The 19,054-nt window shown below is 35.3% G+C and overlaps 2 protein-coding genes across 2 annotated transcripts; both read left to right on the forward strand.

The window, feature by feature from the left end:
- The first annotated feature begins 1,527 nt into the window (after positions 1 to 1,527).
- Positions 1,528 to 2,952, forward strand: LOC130046679 (uncharacterized). Its single transcript, XM_056139254.1, has 3 exons — positions 1,528 to 1,789; positions 1,958 to 2,130; positions 2,261 to 2,952. The coding sequence occupies exons 1-3, from the start codon at positions 1,566 to 1,568 to the stop codon at positions 2,509 to 2,511; spliced, it is 648 nt and encodes a 215-aa protein (XP_055995229.1). The 5' UTR covers positions 1,528 to 1,565; the 3' UTR covers positions 2,512 to 2,952.
- Positions 2,953 to 13,176: 10,224 nt separating this feature from the next.
- Positions 13,177 to 14,872, forward strand: LOC125660673 (uncharacterized). Its single transcript, XM_056139255.1, has 3 exons — positions 13,177 to 13,437; positions 13,606 to 13,778; positions 13,909 to 14,872. The coding sequence occupies exons 1-3, from the start codon at positions 13,214 to 13,216 to the stop codon at positions 14,157 to 14,159; spliced, it is 648 nt and encodes a 215-aa protein (XP_055995230.1). The 5' UTR covers positions 13,177 to 13,213; the 3' UTR covers positions 14,160 to 14,872.
- The last annotated feature ends 4,182 nt before the right edge of the window (positions 14,873 to 19,054 follow it).

The following is a 19,054-nucleotide window of genomic DNA, read 5'->3' on the forward strand; positions in this document are numbered from 1 at the left end:
GTACATTATTCCCATTGATTATAAATTATTGTACAACATGTAGTATTACCGAATTAGAGAAAAATTAGAATACAAATCATTATTAACTCAGACAGAGTAAGAAGAAAATTATATCATCCCTGAGAAACCAGGACAAAACACGTTACATTTTGTTGGATTGATTGATTGACTGATTGAATATCGAGAATTTTTCACCCATATGGAGACGTCAAGATTGCCAGTGAAGGGTTGCAAAATTTAGGCCTATCATCGGCGCTTACGGCCTTTGAGCAGGGAGGGATCTTTATAGTGCCACACCTGCTGTGACACGGGTCCTCGGTTTTTACGGTATCATCTGAAGGACCGCCCCATGTAGTCGCCTCTTACGACAAGCAAGGCATTTTGGTGAAAGCGGCGGGATACATTTTTTTTAGTGATTTCAATATAAGTTAATTTCTTAGTTTTTATTTAGCTCTTTTAGAAGTAGCATATACCCAGTGTATTGTTACCGGGTGTTAGATACCAGGTGTATTGTTACCGGGTGTTAGATACCAGGTGTATTGTTACCGGGTGCTAGATACCATAAATTGATAACTGCCCTTCCGATTCTTATGAAATTTGGTATGAAGCATCTTAGGGACAAGGGTGACTTAAATGATAAATTTCAGGACTTCTCCACCCCCTGGGCCTTAGTGTGGGCAAATATTGATCATCAAAAACAATTCTTTTCTACAACCCCACATCATCAGGAAAAACTAAATGCATAGTGATGTAAAGCTGGCAAGCCTCTACAAAAATTGTAAATTTCATGATCTCCAGGATAGATGATTTCTAACTACAGGGCGGGACCAAACTTGGTATATAGTGTTTATGCGTAAAACATTTAAATGATATTCTCTAAATAACATTATTGAAACTAAATGAATATTTTGAAGGAGAGGTAGCCATTTATCAAAATTGTAAATTTCATTATCCCAGGGTTTTGTACCAGGGTTGGGCTAGAATGTTCATAGTGATCAAATGTCATTAGAGAGGTTAAGCAACTGACCGTGTACGTCTACGTGTACTTGTGACTAGGGGAATCCCCTCTTTTATTGCGTATTACGTCATCATTTTCGCACACAACGTCATTCTACAAGTTGTACACAACGCGTAAAGCTGAGAGTACACGGGGGTAAGAACTTGTAACATTTTAAGCTCATTATACAACGATTTTGTGCAAAATATGAATTTTGTAACAATCTAGAGGATTTATTACGCACGAATGTTATCCTGAACTGATCATTGTCATAGAAATATTTGATGAAAAATTATTGTAAAATTACCCTTGTAGACCGGTGTCTACATCACAGATCATATTATTTAGGGAAAAAAGAAAGCTTGCTAAGTCTATATTGATGGATGAATTGATATATGTGACAGTTAAATCAAAATGCAAATTGATATATTTAAATAAAATTTATTCCATGTTGTTTAAAAGTCACCCGGGGGGGGGGGGGGGTCGCCCCCCGGCAAGCTATAATAATTGTATTGTTTATCATTCAAATATATAATTATATATATATATCATTATACTTTAGACAGAAATGAATACCGACAGGAAAAAACAGATCCGATTTAAACCTGAGGATGATCTACGGCTTTTAAGGGAAGTTGTCGGGAGTAATCCCCTGAGAAACAAAAACAAATGGGCTGAAATAGCTGAAACTCTATCAACATCGACTTTTATTCTGGACAGTAGACGAGTGAGAGAACGTACAAATCTCCTCATTGAACAACATAAACGAGAAACTAGGGAACATCTTAAAAGGTTCTCTCTCTCTCTCTCTCTCTCTCTCTCTCTCTCTCTGATACACCGCTTATCTTTTAATATTCTTGTCTTATTTTCCCATGCCTAAAATATTTCATAATACCGTACACTAATATGTTCCCATACATTTTCAATACACTTACGTTCCTGTGTATTTATTTTTTTAAGATCTGGTGTCGATGAAGATGTTTCGGAAAAAACAAACCTGCTGGACGATGTCATAGAATTGAAAAATGAAGAGGAGAGAGAGAAGAAAGAAGAAAAAGAAAAGAAGGACAGATCAGAAAATTTAGGGAAAGAAATCAGGAAAAGGGCACTTGAATGCCTTACACCAAAGAAAAGTATGAAGATATTATTGTGTCATTGTATTACAAGGCTCATGTGATTTGTTTGGGGGGAAATGCATTGATTTGTCGTGTAAACAAATTCTTTCATTATACAGCCATATATATTTTTTGTTTGTTTTTTCAGATGACGAATGCGATTTGTCAGTACTCAAGAAGAAGAATTCGCAGACGTATCTTGTGGACTATTTAAAAGAAAAATCAGAAAATGAGATATCTATGAGAAAATCAGAAATGGAAGTAAGAAAAGAAGAATTAAAGTTGGAGAAGGCAAAGTTTGAAATGGAGCGAGAGGAACGGATGCAGAGAATGGAAATAGAAAAGCAAGAGAAACTTGCTTTCATTGATTTACTTAAAAAATTAACGAAAGATAACTAATCATAAAGACTGTTCAGAAGTGTAAAATTTTATTCCAGATATTTGTTTAATTTATCTGAATAAACTAAACGATTAAAGTCAGTCTTGTTCATATATGTGTCCACGTTACAACACACATTCTATACATTTGAACACATTTAGGCCAGATATTCCTGTAGTGATGGGGGAGACATATCAAAGAAAGCGCCAGTTTCGCTCCCGTACAAAATAGTGTGACAATTAGTAAGGATTGAAGCTACCCTATAGTACTTTCCAACAGGTTGTAGATAGAGCTTTTGATTTTTCTTGTAATCTAAAAAAGAAAAGAGAGTTAAGATTTTGCCAAAAGTCCATTCCACGCAGACTCTCACTGCGGACATCCTTTTGTTAAATCGCAGTTGATTTGCAGTAATTACACCTCCTCGAAATGGGGGAATTATGTAAGGCGATAACGGGTACGCAGGGTCGCCGTAGACAGAATATACATCATCGTTTGGTTTTGTCATATGTTGATACATCTGGTATTCAACGTTGCTTTCCCTTAACATACCGTCATCATGACGACGGCCTTCAACCGGGCCAAATAGATGCGCAATCATACCATCAGGTGTCGTTATGCACTGAAATTTTAAACCGTGTACTCTTTTGTGACCATTAAACACCACCTGCTGATGAGACTGAGGTCTGCATATCGGTCTGACAGTTCCGTCAATGAACCCCCAGCAATTGGACAGAGGCGCCCCACATCTATTCACAACTGCTACCATTTCATCCAGTTTTGCATGAGATAACCAAGGCTGATTTAGGTTTTCGAGGAGATGTCCATGTATTGTATCTATGCAATCAAGGACTGAGTTGAAAATATATGACAATTCAGCAGTTGATCTTCCAAATACATGGGAAAGATCCTCTAATCTATTTGGGTATACCAATCTTCGTATGAGAATACACAAACCTTCTCTTCCTGAACATACAGTCCTGTTTTTACATACAATTTTGTTTGGAATATGCAGTGCTATTCGTAATCCTAGCAAATCATCTTTTTGAAACCGGAATAACAGGCGAAATTGTTCGTCGTTCAATTCATCCAGGTTTAATCGGTGATAAATCGATGCCTCTTTTTCATTGCTCATGCAAGACAAAAGTAAAACATCATCATCGTCTGTCAGAGCTGCAAGCAACATCATATTTTGCGCCATTTTTTTCTTTGATCTTAACGCAGTAAACCCTCTTTTGATTCGTTTATTTGCACATTTGTATCCAATCAATTTGTTTGTAATTAATAGTTTTACACGTACGCGTACACGTACTGTTTGTTAAACGTAACATTACGTTGGATGCGTGTACTTGTAAACATACTTCTGTTTGTACACGTACGCGTAGACGTACACGGTCAGTTGCTTAACCTCTCTATTATCATATGAAAGACTTCTTTAATTTTGCTGATTCTTTATAAAAAGTGAAGGCATATTCAGGAAAAGCAGAAAGGGATACACAAAATTCGGAATTTCTCATCCCAAATGTGGATCCAAGAGTCATATAGTATTAATGCAAGATATTATCACATCCAATTCGATATGAATTGGAGCCTTTTATCGAAGAAAGTGTTCATTTCCCGTGTTATAGTATTTTTTGATCCACCTATAAACTTAAGTAACAAATGAGAGTTACTCCCCCTGAGTCAGCTTCCGCTGCCTCCTTTTCAACCAATGACTCGATGAATGAGATTGGTCCAAATGTAAAGTACATTTTCTTTGCAAAATAAGACAAGTTTAACTAGATGTGTTTGTGAAACACAAATGCCCCCGATAATGGCCAACTCTGAGTACCTTTGAAAATATATAGATTTGGATTTTTTAAAAGTAGTAATTTAAAAACATGCGTATAAATAAATAAAATGCATTTTGATACCCAAAATGTTAGTTTAGGGCATACTCCCCGTGACATATGGGATAATTAGATCTATCGCATTAAAAAAAATTAGAAATATATTATTAACTAGTAATCCTAATTGTTCGCGAACAATTAGAGGTCTTTCCACCTTTTCAGGATTTGTTTCTTGACCTTCAATCTTGATCCATTCTTCAGTAGGTCAAATGAGGCCAAAAAACTTTTAAGTCAATGTAAACTTGGAAAACTTTCAGGGGCCATAACTATTTAAAGGGGTTGGTGAATCTTTTTGCATTGAATAGATTGAAGAGTCTACTCAATCAGTACAAAACATTAATGATTAAGGTTTGGTATCTCCAGAGTTAACGGTTTTGAAGGACTAGTGATAACAAGCTTTATTTGTAAGATGGGCAATAATTTTTAAAGGAGCCCGGCTTAAGGGCCAAGAAAGATGTTTTAATTGGTTTTAAAAGAACATACTAATGATGCAATGAAAAATGATGTATGTTGAAAGACAAAAGAGATATAAAAAGAGCTAAATTCTCAATATTTGAAGTAACTTTGACCTTTACCTAATATTCAGGGTCAAAGGTCAATGATCACATTGCAGTTGGTCCCATGTTTCTATGATTATCCGTTTAAAAGTTAACGATTAGCACAAACACATAAAAGGGCAATAACTCATATAAGGGGTCAGCGGATCCTTTCACACTGAATATGTTGAAGTTGTGCTTTGAGAAACCGAAGACATTGGTAAAGATTTGGTGTCTCTATGGTCTATGGTTTCAAAGGGGTAGCGATAACAAGGTTAATAATGTAAGGGGCAATAACTTTTAAAGGGTTCAGTCTTAGGGTACAGGTATCAAATCTTTAAAATGAAGTTAAAAGGACATACTAAAGATTCAATTATATGTAGTATATGTTGAAAGACAAAAGAGATCTACAAAGAGCTAAATTTCTCATATTTTGAATGACCTTGACCTTTGACCTTGACATAAATTAAAAGGTCAAAGGATGAAGATTCGAATGCAGTTAGTCCCATGTCTCTAGGATAAATGGTTTTAATTTTTTTTAATTATTTGTAAAAATCAAAAACTTTCAAGGGCAATAACTCATAAAAGGGGTCGAAGAATATTTTCGCAATGAATAGATTGAAGAGTCTCCTTGAATAGTTGAAGACATTGGTGAAGGTTTGGTGTCTCTACGGTCTATGGTTTCAGAGGAGTAGCGATAACAAGGTTAATACTGTAAAGGGCAATAACTTTTAAAGGGGTCAATCTTAGGGTACAGGAATTAAATCTTTAAAATAGATTTAAAAGGACATACTAAAGATGCAATGATATGTAGTATATGTTGAAAGACAAAAGAGATATAAAAAGACCTAAATTTCTCATATTTTGAATGACCTTGACCTTTGACCTTGACATAAATTAAAAGGTCAAAGGATGAAGATTCGAATGCAGTTAGTCCCATGTCTCTAGGATAAATGGTTTTAATTTTTTTCAATTATTTGTAAAAATCAAAAACTTTCAGGGGCAATAACTCATAAAAGGGGTCGAAGAATCTTTTCGCAATGAATAGATTGAAGAGTCTCCTTGACTAGTCGAAGACATTGGTGAAGGTTTGGTATCTTTACGGTGTACGGTTTCAGAGGAGTAGCGATAACAAGGTTAATACTGTAAAGGGCAATAACCTTTAAAGGGGTCAGTCTTAAGGTACAGGAATTAAATCTTTAAAATAGATTTAAAAGGACATACTAAAGATGCAATTATATGTAGTATATGTTGAAAGACAAAAGAGATATAAAAAGAGCTAAATTTTTCATATTTTGAATGACCTTGACCTTTGACCTTGATATAAATCAAAAGGTCAAAGGATGAAGATTCTAATGCAGTTAGTCCCATGTCTCTAGGATAAATGGTTTTAAAAAATTTCAATTATTTGTAAAAATCAAAAACTTTCAGGGGCAATAACTCATAAAAGGGGTCGAAGAATCATTTCGCAATGAATAGATTGAAGAGTCTCCTTGACTAGTCGAAGACATTGGTGAAGGTTTGGTATCTTTACGGTGTACGATTTCGGAGGAGTAGCGATAACAAGCTTTTATTGCAAAGGGGCAATAACTCCTTGAGGGGTCAAAGTTCATATACGCAGGGTGAACTGCCAAAATCTTTTAAGGAGTACATTCTTATGGACTATAAATCTTTTCGATAAATCTTGAAACTCAAAATCACGGGGAGGAAAAATAATAATAATAACTAGTAATCCTAATTGTTCGCGAACAATTAGAGGTCTTTCCACCTCTTCAGACATTCAAACAATGTCTCTGAATACAAAAAAATGTGTACTTTATATGCTTTAAACGGTATAAAAATTGCTAATTTTCAAAGTTTCTAGATGACCTTGACCTTTGACCTTGACCTAATTTTCAAGGTCAAAGGTCAGGGATGTCACTTCAGTTGGTCCTGTCTTCCTAGGACAAATACTTTAGGAGTTGTAAATTTCTACGCGAAATTTAAAATTTTTAAGGGCATTAATTCCCGTTAGGGATCAACGAATCATCAAACACAGGAAGTCATCTTTTACAATTGATCAGGCAATAAGTTTAGTGAACATTTCGTGTTCGTTCCATTTACGGTTTCCATACTGTAGTGATAACAATGGTTTTTACGCAAGTCGCTGTAAATCGAACAAAGGTCAAAGTTCAGAATGGTAATGATATGCGTTGACTTAAGTTGGTTCTTGACTACTTGTGCATAGTATACCTTATCTGTACTTTATATGCTTTAGACGGTGTGAAAATTGCTTATTTTCAAAGTTTCTAGATGACCTTGACCTTGACCTAATTTTCAAGGTCAAAGGTCAGGGATGTCACTTCAGTTGGTCCTGTCTTCCTACGACAAATACTTTAGGAGTTGTAAATTTCTACGCGAAATCGAAAACTTTCAAGGGCATTAATTCCCGTTACGGATCGAGAAACCATCAAAAACGGAAGTCATCTTTTACAATTGATCAGGCAATAAGTTTAGTGAATATTTTGTGTTCGTACCATTTACGGTTTCCATACTGTAGTGATAACAATGGTTTTTACGCAAGTCGCTGTAAATCGAACAAAGGTCAAAGTTCAGAGTCGTAATGATATGCGTTGACTTAAGTTGGTTCTTGACTACTTGTGCCTATTATACCTTATCTGTACTTTATATGCATTAAACTGTATGAAAATTGCTTATTTTCAAAGTTTCTAGATGACCTTGACCTTTGACCTTGACCTAATTTTCAAGGTCAAAGGTCAGGGATGTCACTTCAGTTGGTCCTGTCTTCCTACGACAAATACTTTAGGAGTTGTAAATTTCTACGCGAAATGAAAAACTTTCAATGGCATTAATTCCCGTTAGGGATCAACGAATCATCAAAAACAGGAAGTCATCTTTTAGAATTGATCAGGCAATAAGTTTAGTCAACATTTCGTGTTCATCCCATTTACGGTTTCCATACTGTAGTGATAACAATGGTTTTTACGCAAGTCGCTGTAAATCGAACAAAGGTCAAAGTTCAGAGTCGTAATGCAATGCATTGACTTAAGTTGGTTCTTGACTTATTGTGCCTATTATACCTTATCTGTACTTTATATGCTTTAGACGGTATGAAAATTGCTTATTTTCAAAGTTTCTAGATGACCTTGACCTTTGACCTTGACCTGATTTTCAAGGTCAAAGGTCAAGTATTCCATTCCAGTTGGTTCCGTCTTTCTACGACTTATATTTTAGGAGTTTTGAATTTTTCCGTAAAAATTGTAAACTTTCAGGGCCATCAACTCCCTTTAGGGATCACCGAAAACTTAAAAGTAAACACTACAACGCTTCAGCTTGATCGACTTAAGAATTTAGTGAAAGTTTCATGCTCTTATCATTTACGGTTTTCGAGGTGAACCGATAACAAGGGTTTTTTGCGTAAAGTCCCATAAGTTCGTTAGGGGTCAAAGATCAAATACGCAGGGTGAGATCTGAGCATGTTTCGAGATGTCAAATATGATGGTCTAAATTGTTTTTCGATAAGTCTTAAAACGTCAAGAGCTTCTCGCGGCGGAAAGAAAAGAAGACAAATAATAATAATAATAATAATAATAATAAAAATCAGAACAATAACAAAAGGTCTTTCCACAGAAAGGTGGAAAGACCTAATAAACAGAAGAATATCAATAGGTCTTTCCACAGAAAGGTGGAAAGACCTAATAATAATAATAATAAAAAACAGAACAATAACAAAAGGTCTTTCCACAGAAAGGTGGAAAAACCTAATAAACAGAAGAATATCAATAGGTCTTTCCACAGAAAGGTGGAAAGACCTAATAATAAACAGAAGAATATCAATAGGTCTTTCCACAGAAAGATGGAAAGACCTAATAATAATAAACAGAAGAATATCAATAGGTCTTTCCACAGAAAGGTGGAAAGACCTAATAAAGATAAGTAGATAAATATACTCGAAGTAAAATGATGTTTTTTGAATTCCACATACACAATTTAATGTAAATCAAATTCTGAATTTCCGGAATTCATCATAAACCCAGTAGGTCAATATTTGACTACTTTTAAAGCAAACGGATAATGCGTACCTTCAAGTAGGACCCAGGGCCACCCCATTTTAATATAACCCTGGGTCACCCTATTTTCTACACAAGTTACTACGTTATAAAAATAGTCCCACATAAAATGAAAGTACAGTGTAGACAATGTATATTGCGCAGTACCGAAGGAAAATGAATATTGAGCAAGTCATTATTGATAATTTACATGTCATCATTTCTTAGCAAAAATTGCCTAATATAAAAATGATAATTCACTGTTAACTGCATCTCCCAGATTTCCCCAAATACGAGAATGTGATATGAACCTAGCTTAAAATGAATACAATGCAGTGAAATTGAACTTGGAATATCATTCTTTTATTTATTTCCAGATAACTATAAGATAATGTTGCACCTGGAGGCTGACCTCTGGTCACCTATTGATTTCAAAAATGAAAATGTTGCACCTGGAGGCTGACCTCTGGTCACCTATTGATTTCAAAAATGAAAATTATGTTACTATAGATTATATTTTATGATGCTACAATAGTGTAAAGGTGAATGTTTAGTCACCTGAGTCAAAGAATAAAATGAGCTTTTTCTGATCATTTGTCTGTCTGTTTGTAAATTTTCTTATCTACTGGGCATATTTTCACCAAACTTTAATTAAGGGTTGTCCAAATTATGTTCAGATGGTCCATGGGTATTGTCTAAATTATGTTAATGTTTGACTTTGTAATTGTTCATTAGCATATAACGATAACGGAAGTATGAAGCAGGAGATTGGTCACGTGGTCACTCTACATGTTACTTGGCTATGTATTTGAAACATCTTTGTACTTGTTTTGTTTTTATTGTAGTTGATGTAGACTTTTATAGATAAATTTGGGGGATCAGACATATTATCATTGTTTATTTTCTTTCTCCATTTCAGTGACATTTTCAGTGGATTGTTTGTGAGTCTGATCCCCTTGTTAGTAATTTGTTATCTAGTTCGTCATTTGAATAAATGACATTTTCATACTCAATTTGTCTTATGTTTATATATGATACAGCAAAGCAAAACCTGGCTGCGGTGACCTTGCTCAGCATTTTAAGACATAAATATAACCAAAGGTGACCGAAGGACATCCATACACTGAGATGTTAGTAACCTCAGGACACATTTCTACACTTTGTTTCAATGATGACCAGAGGTACCCTTACATGACCATTACATCCATGGGTGACCAGTGGAAAACTTATATGACATTTACATCAATGGGTGACCAGAGGAAACCCTCATATGACATTTACATCAATGGGTGACCAGAGGAAACCCTCATATAACATTTACATCAATGGGTGACCAGAGGAAACCCTCATATGACATTTACATCAATGGGTGACCAGAGGAAACCCTTATATTACCATTACATCAATGGGTGACCAGAGGAAATGCCAGGATTTTAGCTCCAAGTGAAATCATCAATATTTTAGGACAGATGACTGTAGAAACTGTACCTACTTCTTTGGACGCAAAATATATTTTCGTCCACACGCGGCGAGTACAAATGCTTTTCGCTGCCTTCATATCTTGCCTAAAGATGATTACAAGACGTCATGCAACCACCCGAATTGCAGGGACAAACAAATTTAGTAAGTTTACGAGTATTTGATAATAAAATAGCTCAAACAAAAATCGGTAATCACCATCTGTATCACTTGTGCAGAAAAGGAAATAGATAATAATTTCATATTTATTTTAATGGCCTAATTAAAACAAATCATTTTTGATATAGTCAGTTTAATGTGGCAATTTACGCTTTCATAACCTTTATCCTTCTTTACATAGCCAGTCTATAATACAAATGTATGTGTATACATCTTGTACCCACCCAATCGTTGAACAGAATGCAGAATGTACCTCCATCACAGAAGAGCTGATATCTCGAAAATCGCGTTTTGTTTGATATCATCCTATAACGTCATTTCATTGGAAACTCATTGAAAAGAAAACAAAGACGTCAATATTGAATGTAATTGAATTTTATCAAATGTAATTAAAGAATATACATGCACCAATGGTGACCATTTTAATGACTATGTAAACAATGCAAAGTCGATATCTGAAGTAGCGATCAATTATGGACAAGAAAGATTAATAGCGTAAGTCATCAAGAGAAACAATTTCACCATCACTCCTCACCATTTGTACAGGTGGTATCCTTGTAGGGGTCACGGATAAAGCGAACCATGTGAAACAGGTAACGTTGTCGCTCCATCATGGGTGTATATAGACTTCGCACACTTTGATAACATCTATGACCTAAGATAGACTTTCCACACTGTGTACTGCTGCCAAAATTATTGTAATAATAATATCCTATAAAGAGAAACGCTCTAATGAACTTGATTTATGCGGGGATAATGGAATGGCCTGTGTTCCCTTGGAGTGGACTACCCCAAGGGTATATAAACAGCTGCACTGCTTAACATGGGAGAGTTGCAAGTGAGCAGCAGAGGAGGAGCTGAGAAAGGAAGAAGAAGAGATAGAAGGAAGAAGTTAGAGGTCAGGTAAAGCAGAAATCAGTGGCAAGTTACCCAGGGAAGTGAGGTAAGGCGCTTTATGTAGTAAATCTTAAGAAGATTGAGACACCAAGTGCTTCACTCTCAACAGGAACCAGGTACAGACACACGGTGAAATAAGAAAGTCCACCTCGTACATTATTCCCATTGATTATAAATTATTGTACAACATGTAGTATTACCGAATTAGAGAAAAATTAGAATACAAATCATTATTAACTCAGACAGAGTAAGAAGAAAATTATATCATCCCTGAGAAACCAGGACAAAACACGTTACATTTTGTTGGATTGATTGATTGACTGATTGAATATCGAGAATTTTTCACCCATATGAAGACGTCAAGATTGCCAGTGAAGGGTTGCAAAATTTAGGCCTATCATCGGCGCTTACGGCCTTTGAGCAGGGAGGGATCTTTATAGTGCCACACCTGCTGTGACACGGGTCCTCGGTTTTTACGGTATCATCTGAAGGACCGCCCCATGTAGTCGCCTCTTACGACAAGCAAGGCATTTTGGTGAAAGCGGCGGGATACATTTTTTTTAGTGATTTCAATATAAGTTAATTTCTTAGTTTTTATTTAGCTCTTTTAGAAGTAGCATATACCCAGTGTATTGTTACCGGGTGTTAGATACCAGGTGTATTGTTACCGGGTGTTAGATACCAGGTGTATTGTTACCGGGTGCTAGATACCATAAATTGATAACTGCCCTTCCGATTCTTATGAAATTTGGTATGAAGCATCTTAGGGACAAGGGTGACTTAAATGATAAATTTCAGGACTTCTCCACCCCCTGGGCCTTAGTGTGGGCAAATATTGATCATCAAAAACAATTCTTTTCTACAACCCCACATCATCAGGAAAAACTAAATGCATAGTGATGTAAAGCTGGCAAGCCTCTACAAAAATTGTAAATTTCATGATCTCCAGGATAGATGATTTCTAACTACAGGGCGGGACCAAACTTGGTATATAGTGTTTATGCGTAAAACATTTAAATGATATTCTCTAAATAACATTATTGAAACTAAATGAATATTTTGAAGGAGAGGTAGCCATTTATCAAAATTGTAAATTTCATTATCCCAGGGTTTTGTACCAGGGTTGGGCTAGAATGTTCATAGTGATCAAATGTCATTAGAGAGGTTAAGCAACTGACCGTGTACGTCTACGTGTACTTGTGACTAGGGGAATCCCCTCTTTTATTGCGTATTACGTCATCATTTTCGCACACAACGTCATTCTACAAGTTGTACACAACGCGTAAAGCTGAGAGTACACGGGGGTAAGAACTTGTAACATTTTAAGCTCATTATACAACGATTTTGTGCAAAATATGAATTTTGTAACAATCTAGAGGATTTATTACGCACGAATGTTATCCTGAACTGATCATTGTCATAGAAATATTTGATGAAAAATTATTGTAAAATTACCCTTGTAGACCGGTGTCTACATCACAGATCATATTATTTAGGGGAAAAAGAAAGCTTGCTAAGTCTATATTGATGGATGAATTGATATATGTGACAGTTAAATCAAAATGCAAATTGATATATTTAAATAAAATTTATTCCATGTTGTTTAAAAGTCACCCGGGGGGGGGGGGGGGTCGCCCCCCGGCAAGCTATAATAATTGTATTGTTTATCATTCAAATATATAATTATATATATATATCATTATACTTTAGACAGAAATGAATACCGACAGGAAAAAACAGATCCGATTTAAACCTGAGGATGATCTACGGCTTTTAAGGGAAGTTGTCGGGAGTAATCCCCTGAGAAACAAAAACAAATGGGCTGAAATAGCTGAAACTCTATCAACATCGACTTTTATTCTGGACAGTAGACGAGTGAGAGAACGTACAAATCTCCTCATTGAACAACATAAACGAGAAACTAGGGAACATCTTAAAAGGTTCTCTCTCTCTCTCTCTCTCTCTCTCTCTCTCTCTCTGATACACCGCTTATCTTTTAATATTCTTGTCTTATTTTCCCATGCCTAAAATATTTCATAATACCGTACACTAATATGTTCCCATACATTTTCAATACACTTACGTTCCTGTGTATTTATTTTTTTAAGATCTGGTGTCGATGAAGATGTTTCGGAAAAAACAAACCTGCTGGACGATGTCATAGAATTGAAAAATGAAGAGGAGAGAGAGAAGAAAGAAGAAAAAGAAAAGAAGGACAGATCAGAAAATTTAGGGAAAGAAATCAGGAAAAGGGCACTTGAATGCCTTACACCAAAGAAAAGTATGAAGATATTATTGTGTCATTGTATTACAAGGCTCATGTGATTTGTTTGGGGGGAAATGCATTGATTTGTCGTGTAAACAAATTCTTTCATTATACAGCCATATATATTTTTTGTTTGTTTTTTCAGATGACGAATGCGATTTGCCAGTACTCAAGAAGAAGAATTCGCAGACGTATCTTGTGGACTATTTAAAAGAAAAATCAGAAAATGAGATATCTATGAGAAAATCAGAAATGGAAGTAAGAAAAGAAGAATTAAAGTTGGAGAAGGCAAAGTTTGAAATGGAGCGAGAGGAACGGATGCAGAGAATGGAAATAGAAAAGCAAGAGAAACTTGCTTTCATTGATTTACTTAAAAAATTAACGAAAGATAACTAATCATAAAGACTGTTCAGAAGTGTAAAATTTTATTCCAGATATTTGTTTAATTTATCTGAATAAACTAAACGATTAAAGTCAGTCTTGTTCATATATGTGTCCACGTTACAACACACATTCTATACATTTGAACACATTTAGGCCAGATATTCCTGTAGTGATGGGGGAGACATATCAAAGAAAGCGCCAGTTTCGCTCCCGTACAAAATAGTGTGACAATTAGTAAGGATTGAAGCTACCCTATAGTACTTTCCAACAGGTTGTAGATAGAGCTTTTGATTTTTCTTGTAATCTAAAAAAGAAAAGAGAGTTAAGATTTTGCCAAAAGTCCATTCCACGCAGACTCTCACTGCGGACATCCTTTTGTTAAATCGCAGTTGATTTGCAGTAATTACACCTCCTCGAAATGGGGGAATTATGTCAGGCGATAACGGGTACGCAGGGTCGCCGTAGACAGAATATACATCATCGTTTGGTTTTGTCATATGTTGATACATCTGGTATTCAACGTTGCTTTCCCTTAACATACCGTCATCATGACGACGGCCTTCAACCGGGCCAAATAGATGCGCAATCATACCATCAGGTGTCGTTATGCACTGAAATTTTAAACCGTGTACTCTTTTGTGACCATTAAACACCACCTGCTGATGAGACTGAGGTCTGCATATCGGTCTGACAGTTCCGTCAATGAACCCCCAGCAATTGGACAGAGGCGCCCCACATCTATTCACAACTGCTACCATTTCATCCAGTTTTGCATGAGATAACCAAGGCTGATTTAGGTTTTCGAGGAGATGTCCATGTATTGTATCTATGCAATCAAGGACTGAGTTGAAAATATATGACAATTCAGCAGTTGATCTTCCAAATACATGGGAAAGATCCTCTAATCTATTTGGGTATACCAATCTTCGTATGAGAATACACAAACCTTCTCTTCCTGAACATACAGTCCTGTTTTTACATACAATTTTGTTTGGAATATGCAGTGCTATTCGTAATCCTAGCAAATCATCTTTTTGAAACCGGAATAACAGGCGAAATTGTTCGTCGTTCAATTCATCCAGGTTTAATCGGTGATAAATCGATGCCTCTTTTTCATTGCTCATGCAAGACAAAAGTAAAACATCATCATCGTCTGTCAGAGCTGCAAGCAACATCATATTTTGCGCCATTTTTTTCTTTGATCTTAACGCAGTAAACCCTCTTTTGATTCGTTTATTTGCACATTTGTATCCAATCAATTTGTTTGTAATTAATAGTTTTACACGTACGCGTACACGTACTGTTTGTTAAACGTAACATTACGTTGGATGCGTGTACTTGTAAACATACTTCTGTTTGTACACGTACGCGTAGACGTACACGGTCAGTTGCTTAACCTCTCTATTATCATATGAAAGACTTCTTTAATTTTGCTGATTCTTTATAAAAAGTGAAGGCATATTCAGGAAAAGCAGAAAGGGATACACAAAATTCGGAATTTCTCATCCCAAATGTGGATCCAAGAGTCATATAGTATTAATGCAAGATATTATCACATCCAATTCGATATGAATTGGAGCCTTTTATCGAAGAAAGTGTTCATTTCCCGTGTTATAGTATTTTTTGATCCACCTATAAACTTAAGTAACAAATGAGAGTTACTCCCCCTGAGTCAGCTTCCGCTGCCTCCTTTTCAACCAATGACTCGATGAATGAGATTGGTCCAAATGTAAAGTACATTTTCTTTGCAAAATAAGACAAGTTTAACTAGATGTGTTTGTGAAACACAAATGCCCCCGATAATGGCCAACTCTGAGTACCTTTGAAAATATATAGATTTGGATTTTTTAAAAGTAGTAATTTAAAAACATGCGTATAAATAAATAAAATGCATTTTGATACCCAAAATGTTAGTTTAGGGCATACTCCCCGTGACATATGGGATAATTAGATCTATCGCATTAAAAAAAATTAGAAATATATTATTAACTAGTAATCCTAATTGTTCGCGAACAATTAGAGGTCTTTCCACCTTTTCAGGATTTGTTTCTTGACCTTCAATCTTGATCCATTCTTCAGTAGGTCAAATGAGGCCAAAAAACTTTTAAGTCAATGTAAACTTGGAAAACTTTCAGGGGCCATAACTATTTAAAGGGGTTGGTGAATCTTTTTGCATTGAATAGATTGAAGAGTCTACTCAATCAGTACAAAACATTAATGATTAAGGTTTGGTATCTCCAGGGTTAACGGTTTTGAAGGACTAGTGATAACAAGCTTTATTTGTAAGATGGGCAATAATTTTTAAAGGAGCCCGGCTTAAGGGCCAAGAAAGATGTTTTAATTGGTTTTAAAAGAACATACTAATGATGCAATGAAAAATGATGTATGTTGAAAGACAAAAGAGATATAAAAAGAGCTAAATTCTCAATATTTGAAGTAACTTTGACCTTTACCTAATATTCAGGGTCAAAGGTCAATGATCACATTGCAGTTGGTCCCATGTTTCTATGATTATCCGTTTAAAAGTTAACGATTAGCACAAACACATAAAAGGGCAATAACTCATATAAGGGGTCAGCGGATCCTTTCACACTGAATATGTTGAAGTTGTGCTTTGAGAAACCGAAGACATTGGTAAAGATTTGGTGTCTCTATGGTCTATGGTTTCAAAGGGGTAGCGATAACAAGGTTAATAATGTAAGGGGCAATAACTTTTAAAGGGTTCAGTCTTAGGGTACAGGTATCAAATCTTTAAAATGAAGTTAAAAGGACATACTAAAGATTCAATTATATGTAGTATATGTTGAAAGACAAAAGAGATCTACAAAGAGCTAAATTTCTCATATTTTGAATGACCTTGACCTTTGACCTTGACATAAATTAAAAGGTCAAAGGATGAAGATTCGAATGCAGTTAGTCCCATGTCTCTAGGATAAATGGTTTTAATTTTTTTTAATTATTTGTAAAAATCAAAAACTTTCAAGGGCAATAACTCATAAAAGGGGTCGAAGAATATTTTCGCAATGAATAGATTGAAGAGTCTCCTTGAATAGTTGAAGACATTGGTGAAGGTTTGGTGTCTCTACGGTCTATGGTTTCAGAGGAGTAGCGATAACAAGGTTAATACTGTAAAGGGCAATAACTTTTAAAGGGGTCAATCTTAGGGTACAGGAATTAAATCTTTAAAATAGATTTAAAAGGACATACTAAAGATGCAATGATATGTAGTATATGTTGAAAGACAAAAGAGATATAAAAAGACCTAAATTTCTCATATTTTGAATGACCTTGACCTTTGACCTTGACATAAATTAAAAGGTCAAAGGATGAAGATTCGAATGCAGTTAGTCCCATGTCTCTAGGATAAATGGTTTTAATTTTTTTCAATTATTTGTAAAAATCAAAAACTTTCAGGGGCAATAACTCATAAAAGGGGTCGAAGAATCTTTTCGCAATGAATAGATTGAAGAGTCTCCTTGACTAGTCGAAGACATTGGTGAAGGTTTGGTATCTTTACGGTGTACGGTTTCAGAGGAGTAGCGATAACAAGGTTAATACTGTAAAGGGCAATAACCTTTAAAGGGGTCAGTCTTAAGGTACAGGAATTAAATCTTTAAAATAGATTTAAAAGGACATACTAAAGATGCAATTATATGTAGTATATGTTGAAAGACAAAAGAGATATAAAAAGAGCTAAATTTTTCATATTTTGAATGACCTTGACCTTTGACCTTGATATAAATCAAAAGGTCAAAGGATGAAGATTCTAATGCAGTTAGTCCCATGTCTCTAGGATAAATGGTTTTAAAAAAATTCAATTATTTGTAAAAATCAAAAACTTTCAGGGGCAATAACTCATAAAAGGGGTCGAAGAATCATTTCGCAATGAATAGATTGAAGAGTCTCCTTGACTAGTCGAAGACATTGGTGAAGGTTTGGTATCTTTACGGTGTACGATTTCGGAGGAGTAGCGATAACAAGCTTTTATTGCAAAAGGGGCAATAACTCCTTGAGGGGTCAAAGTTCATATACGCAGGGTGAACTGCCAAAATCTTTTAAGGAGTACATTCTTATGGACTATAAATCTTTTCGATAAATCTTGAAACTCAAAATCACGGGGAGGAAAAATAATAATAATAATAATAATAACTAGTAATCCTAATTGTTCGCGAACAATTAGAGGTCTTTCCACCTTTTCTGGATTTGTTTCTTGACCTTCAATCTTGATCCATTCTTCAGTAGGTCAAATGAGGCCAAAAAACTTTCAAGTCAATGTAAACTTGCAAAACTTTCAGGGGCCATAACTATTTAAAGGGGTTGGTGAATCTTTTCGCACTGAATAGATTGAAGAGTCTACTCAATCAGTACAAAACATTAATGATTAAGGTTTGGTATCTCCAGGGTTAACGGTTTCGAAGGACTAGTGATAAGAAGCTTTATTTGTAAGATGGGCAATAATTTTTAAAGGAGCCCGGCTTAAGGGCCAAGAAAGATGTTTTAATTGGTTTTAAAAGAACATACTAATGATGCAATGAAAAATGATGTATGTTGAAAGACAAAAGAGATATAAAAAGAGCTAAATTCTCAATATTTGAAGTAACTTTGACCTTTGACCTTTACCTAATATTCAGGGTCAAAGGTCAATGATCACATTGCAGTTGGTCCCATGTTTCTATGATTATACGTTTAAAAGTTAATGATTAGCACAAACACATAAAAGGGCAATAACTCATATAAGGGGTCAGTGGATCCTTTCACACTGAATATGTTGAAGTTGTGCTTTGATAAACCGAAGACATTGGTGAAGGTTTGGTGTCTCTATGGTCTATGGTTTCAAAGGGGTAGCGATAACAAGGTTAATAATGTAAGGGGAAATAACTTTTAAAGGGATCAGTCTTAGGGTACAG

Source organism: Ostrea edulis, chromosome 5 (genome assembly GCF_947568905.1).
Source record: "Ostrea edulis chromosome 5, xbOstEdul1.1, whole genome shotgun sequence".
Classification (NCBI taxonomy): domain Eukaryota; kingdom Metazoa; phylum Mollusca; class Bivalvia; order Ostreida; family Ostreidae; genus Ostrea; species Ostrea edulis.

What these genes read in the sequence shown, in the direction of transcription:
- LOC130046679 (XM_056139254.1), top strand. Translation starts at nt 1,566, where the DNA reads ATGAATACCGACAGGAAAAAACAGATCCGATTTAAACCTGAGGATGAT. An exon ending in ACTAGGGAACATCTTAAAAG is followed by an intron (nt 1,790 to 1,957) that starts GTTCTCTCTCTC and finishes TATTTTTTTAAG; the next exon opens with ATCTGGTGTCGATGAAGATG. An exon ending in ATGCCTTACACCAAAGAAAA is followed by an intron (nt 2,131 to 2,260) that starts GTATGAAGATAT and finishes TTGTTTTTTCAG; the next exon opens with ATGACGAATGCGATTTGTCA.
- LOC125660673 (XM_056139255.1), top strand. Translation starts at nt 13,214, where the DNA reads ATGAATACCGACAGGAAAAAACAGATCCGATTTAAACCTGAGGATGAT. An exon ending in ACTAGGGAACATCTTAAAAG is followed by an intron (nt 13,438 to 13,605) that starts GTTCTCTCTCTC and finishes TATTTTTTTAAG; the next exon opens with ATCTGGTGTCGATGAAGATG. An exon ending in ATGCCTTACACCAAAGAAAA is followed by an intron (nt 13,779 to 13,908) that starts GTATGAAGATAT and finishes TTGTTTTTTCAG; the next exon opens with ATGACGAATGCGATTTGCCA.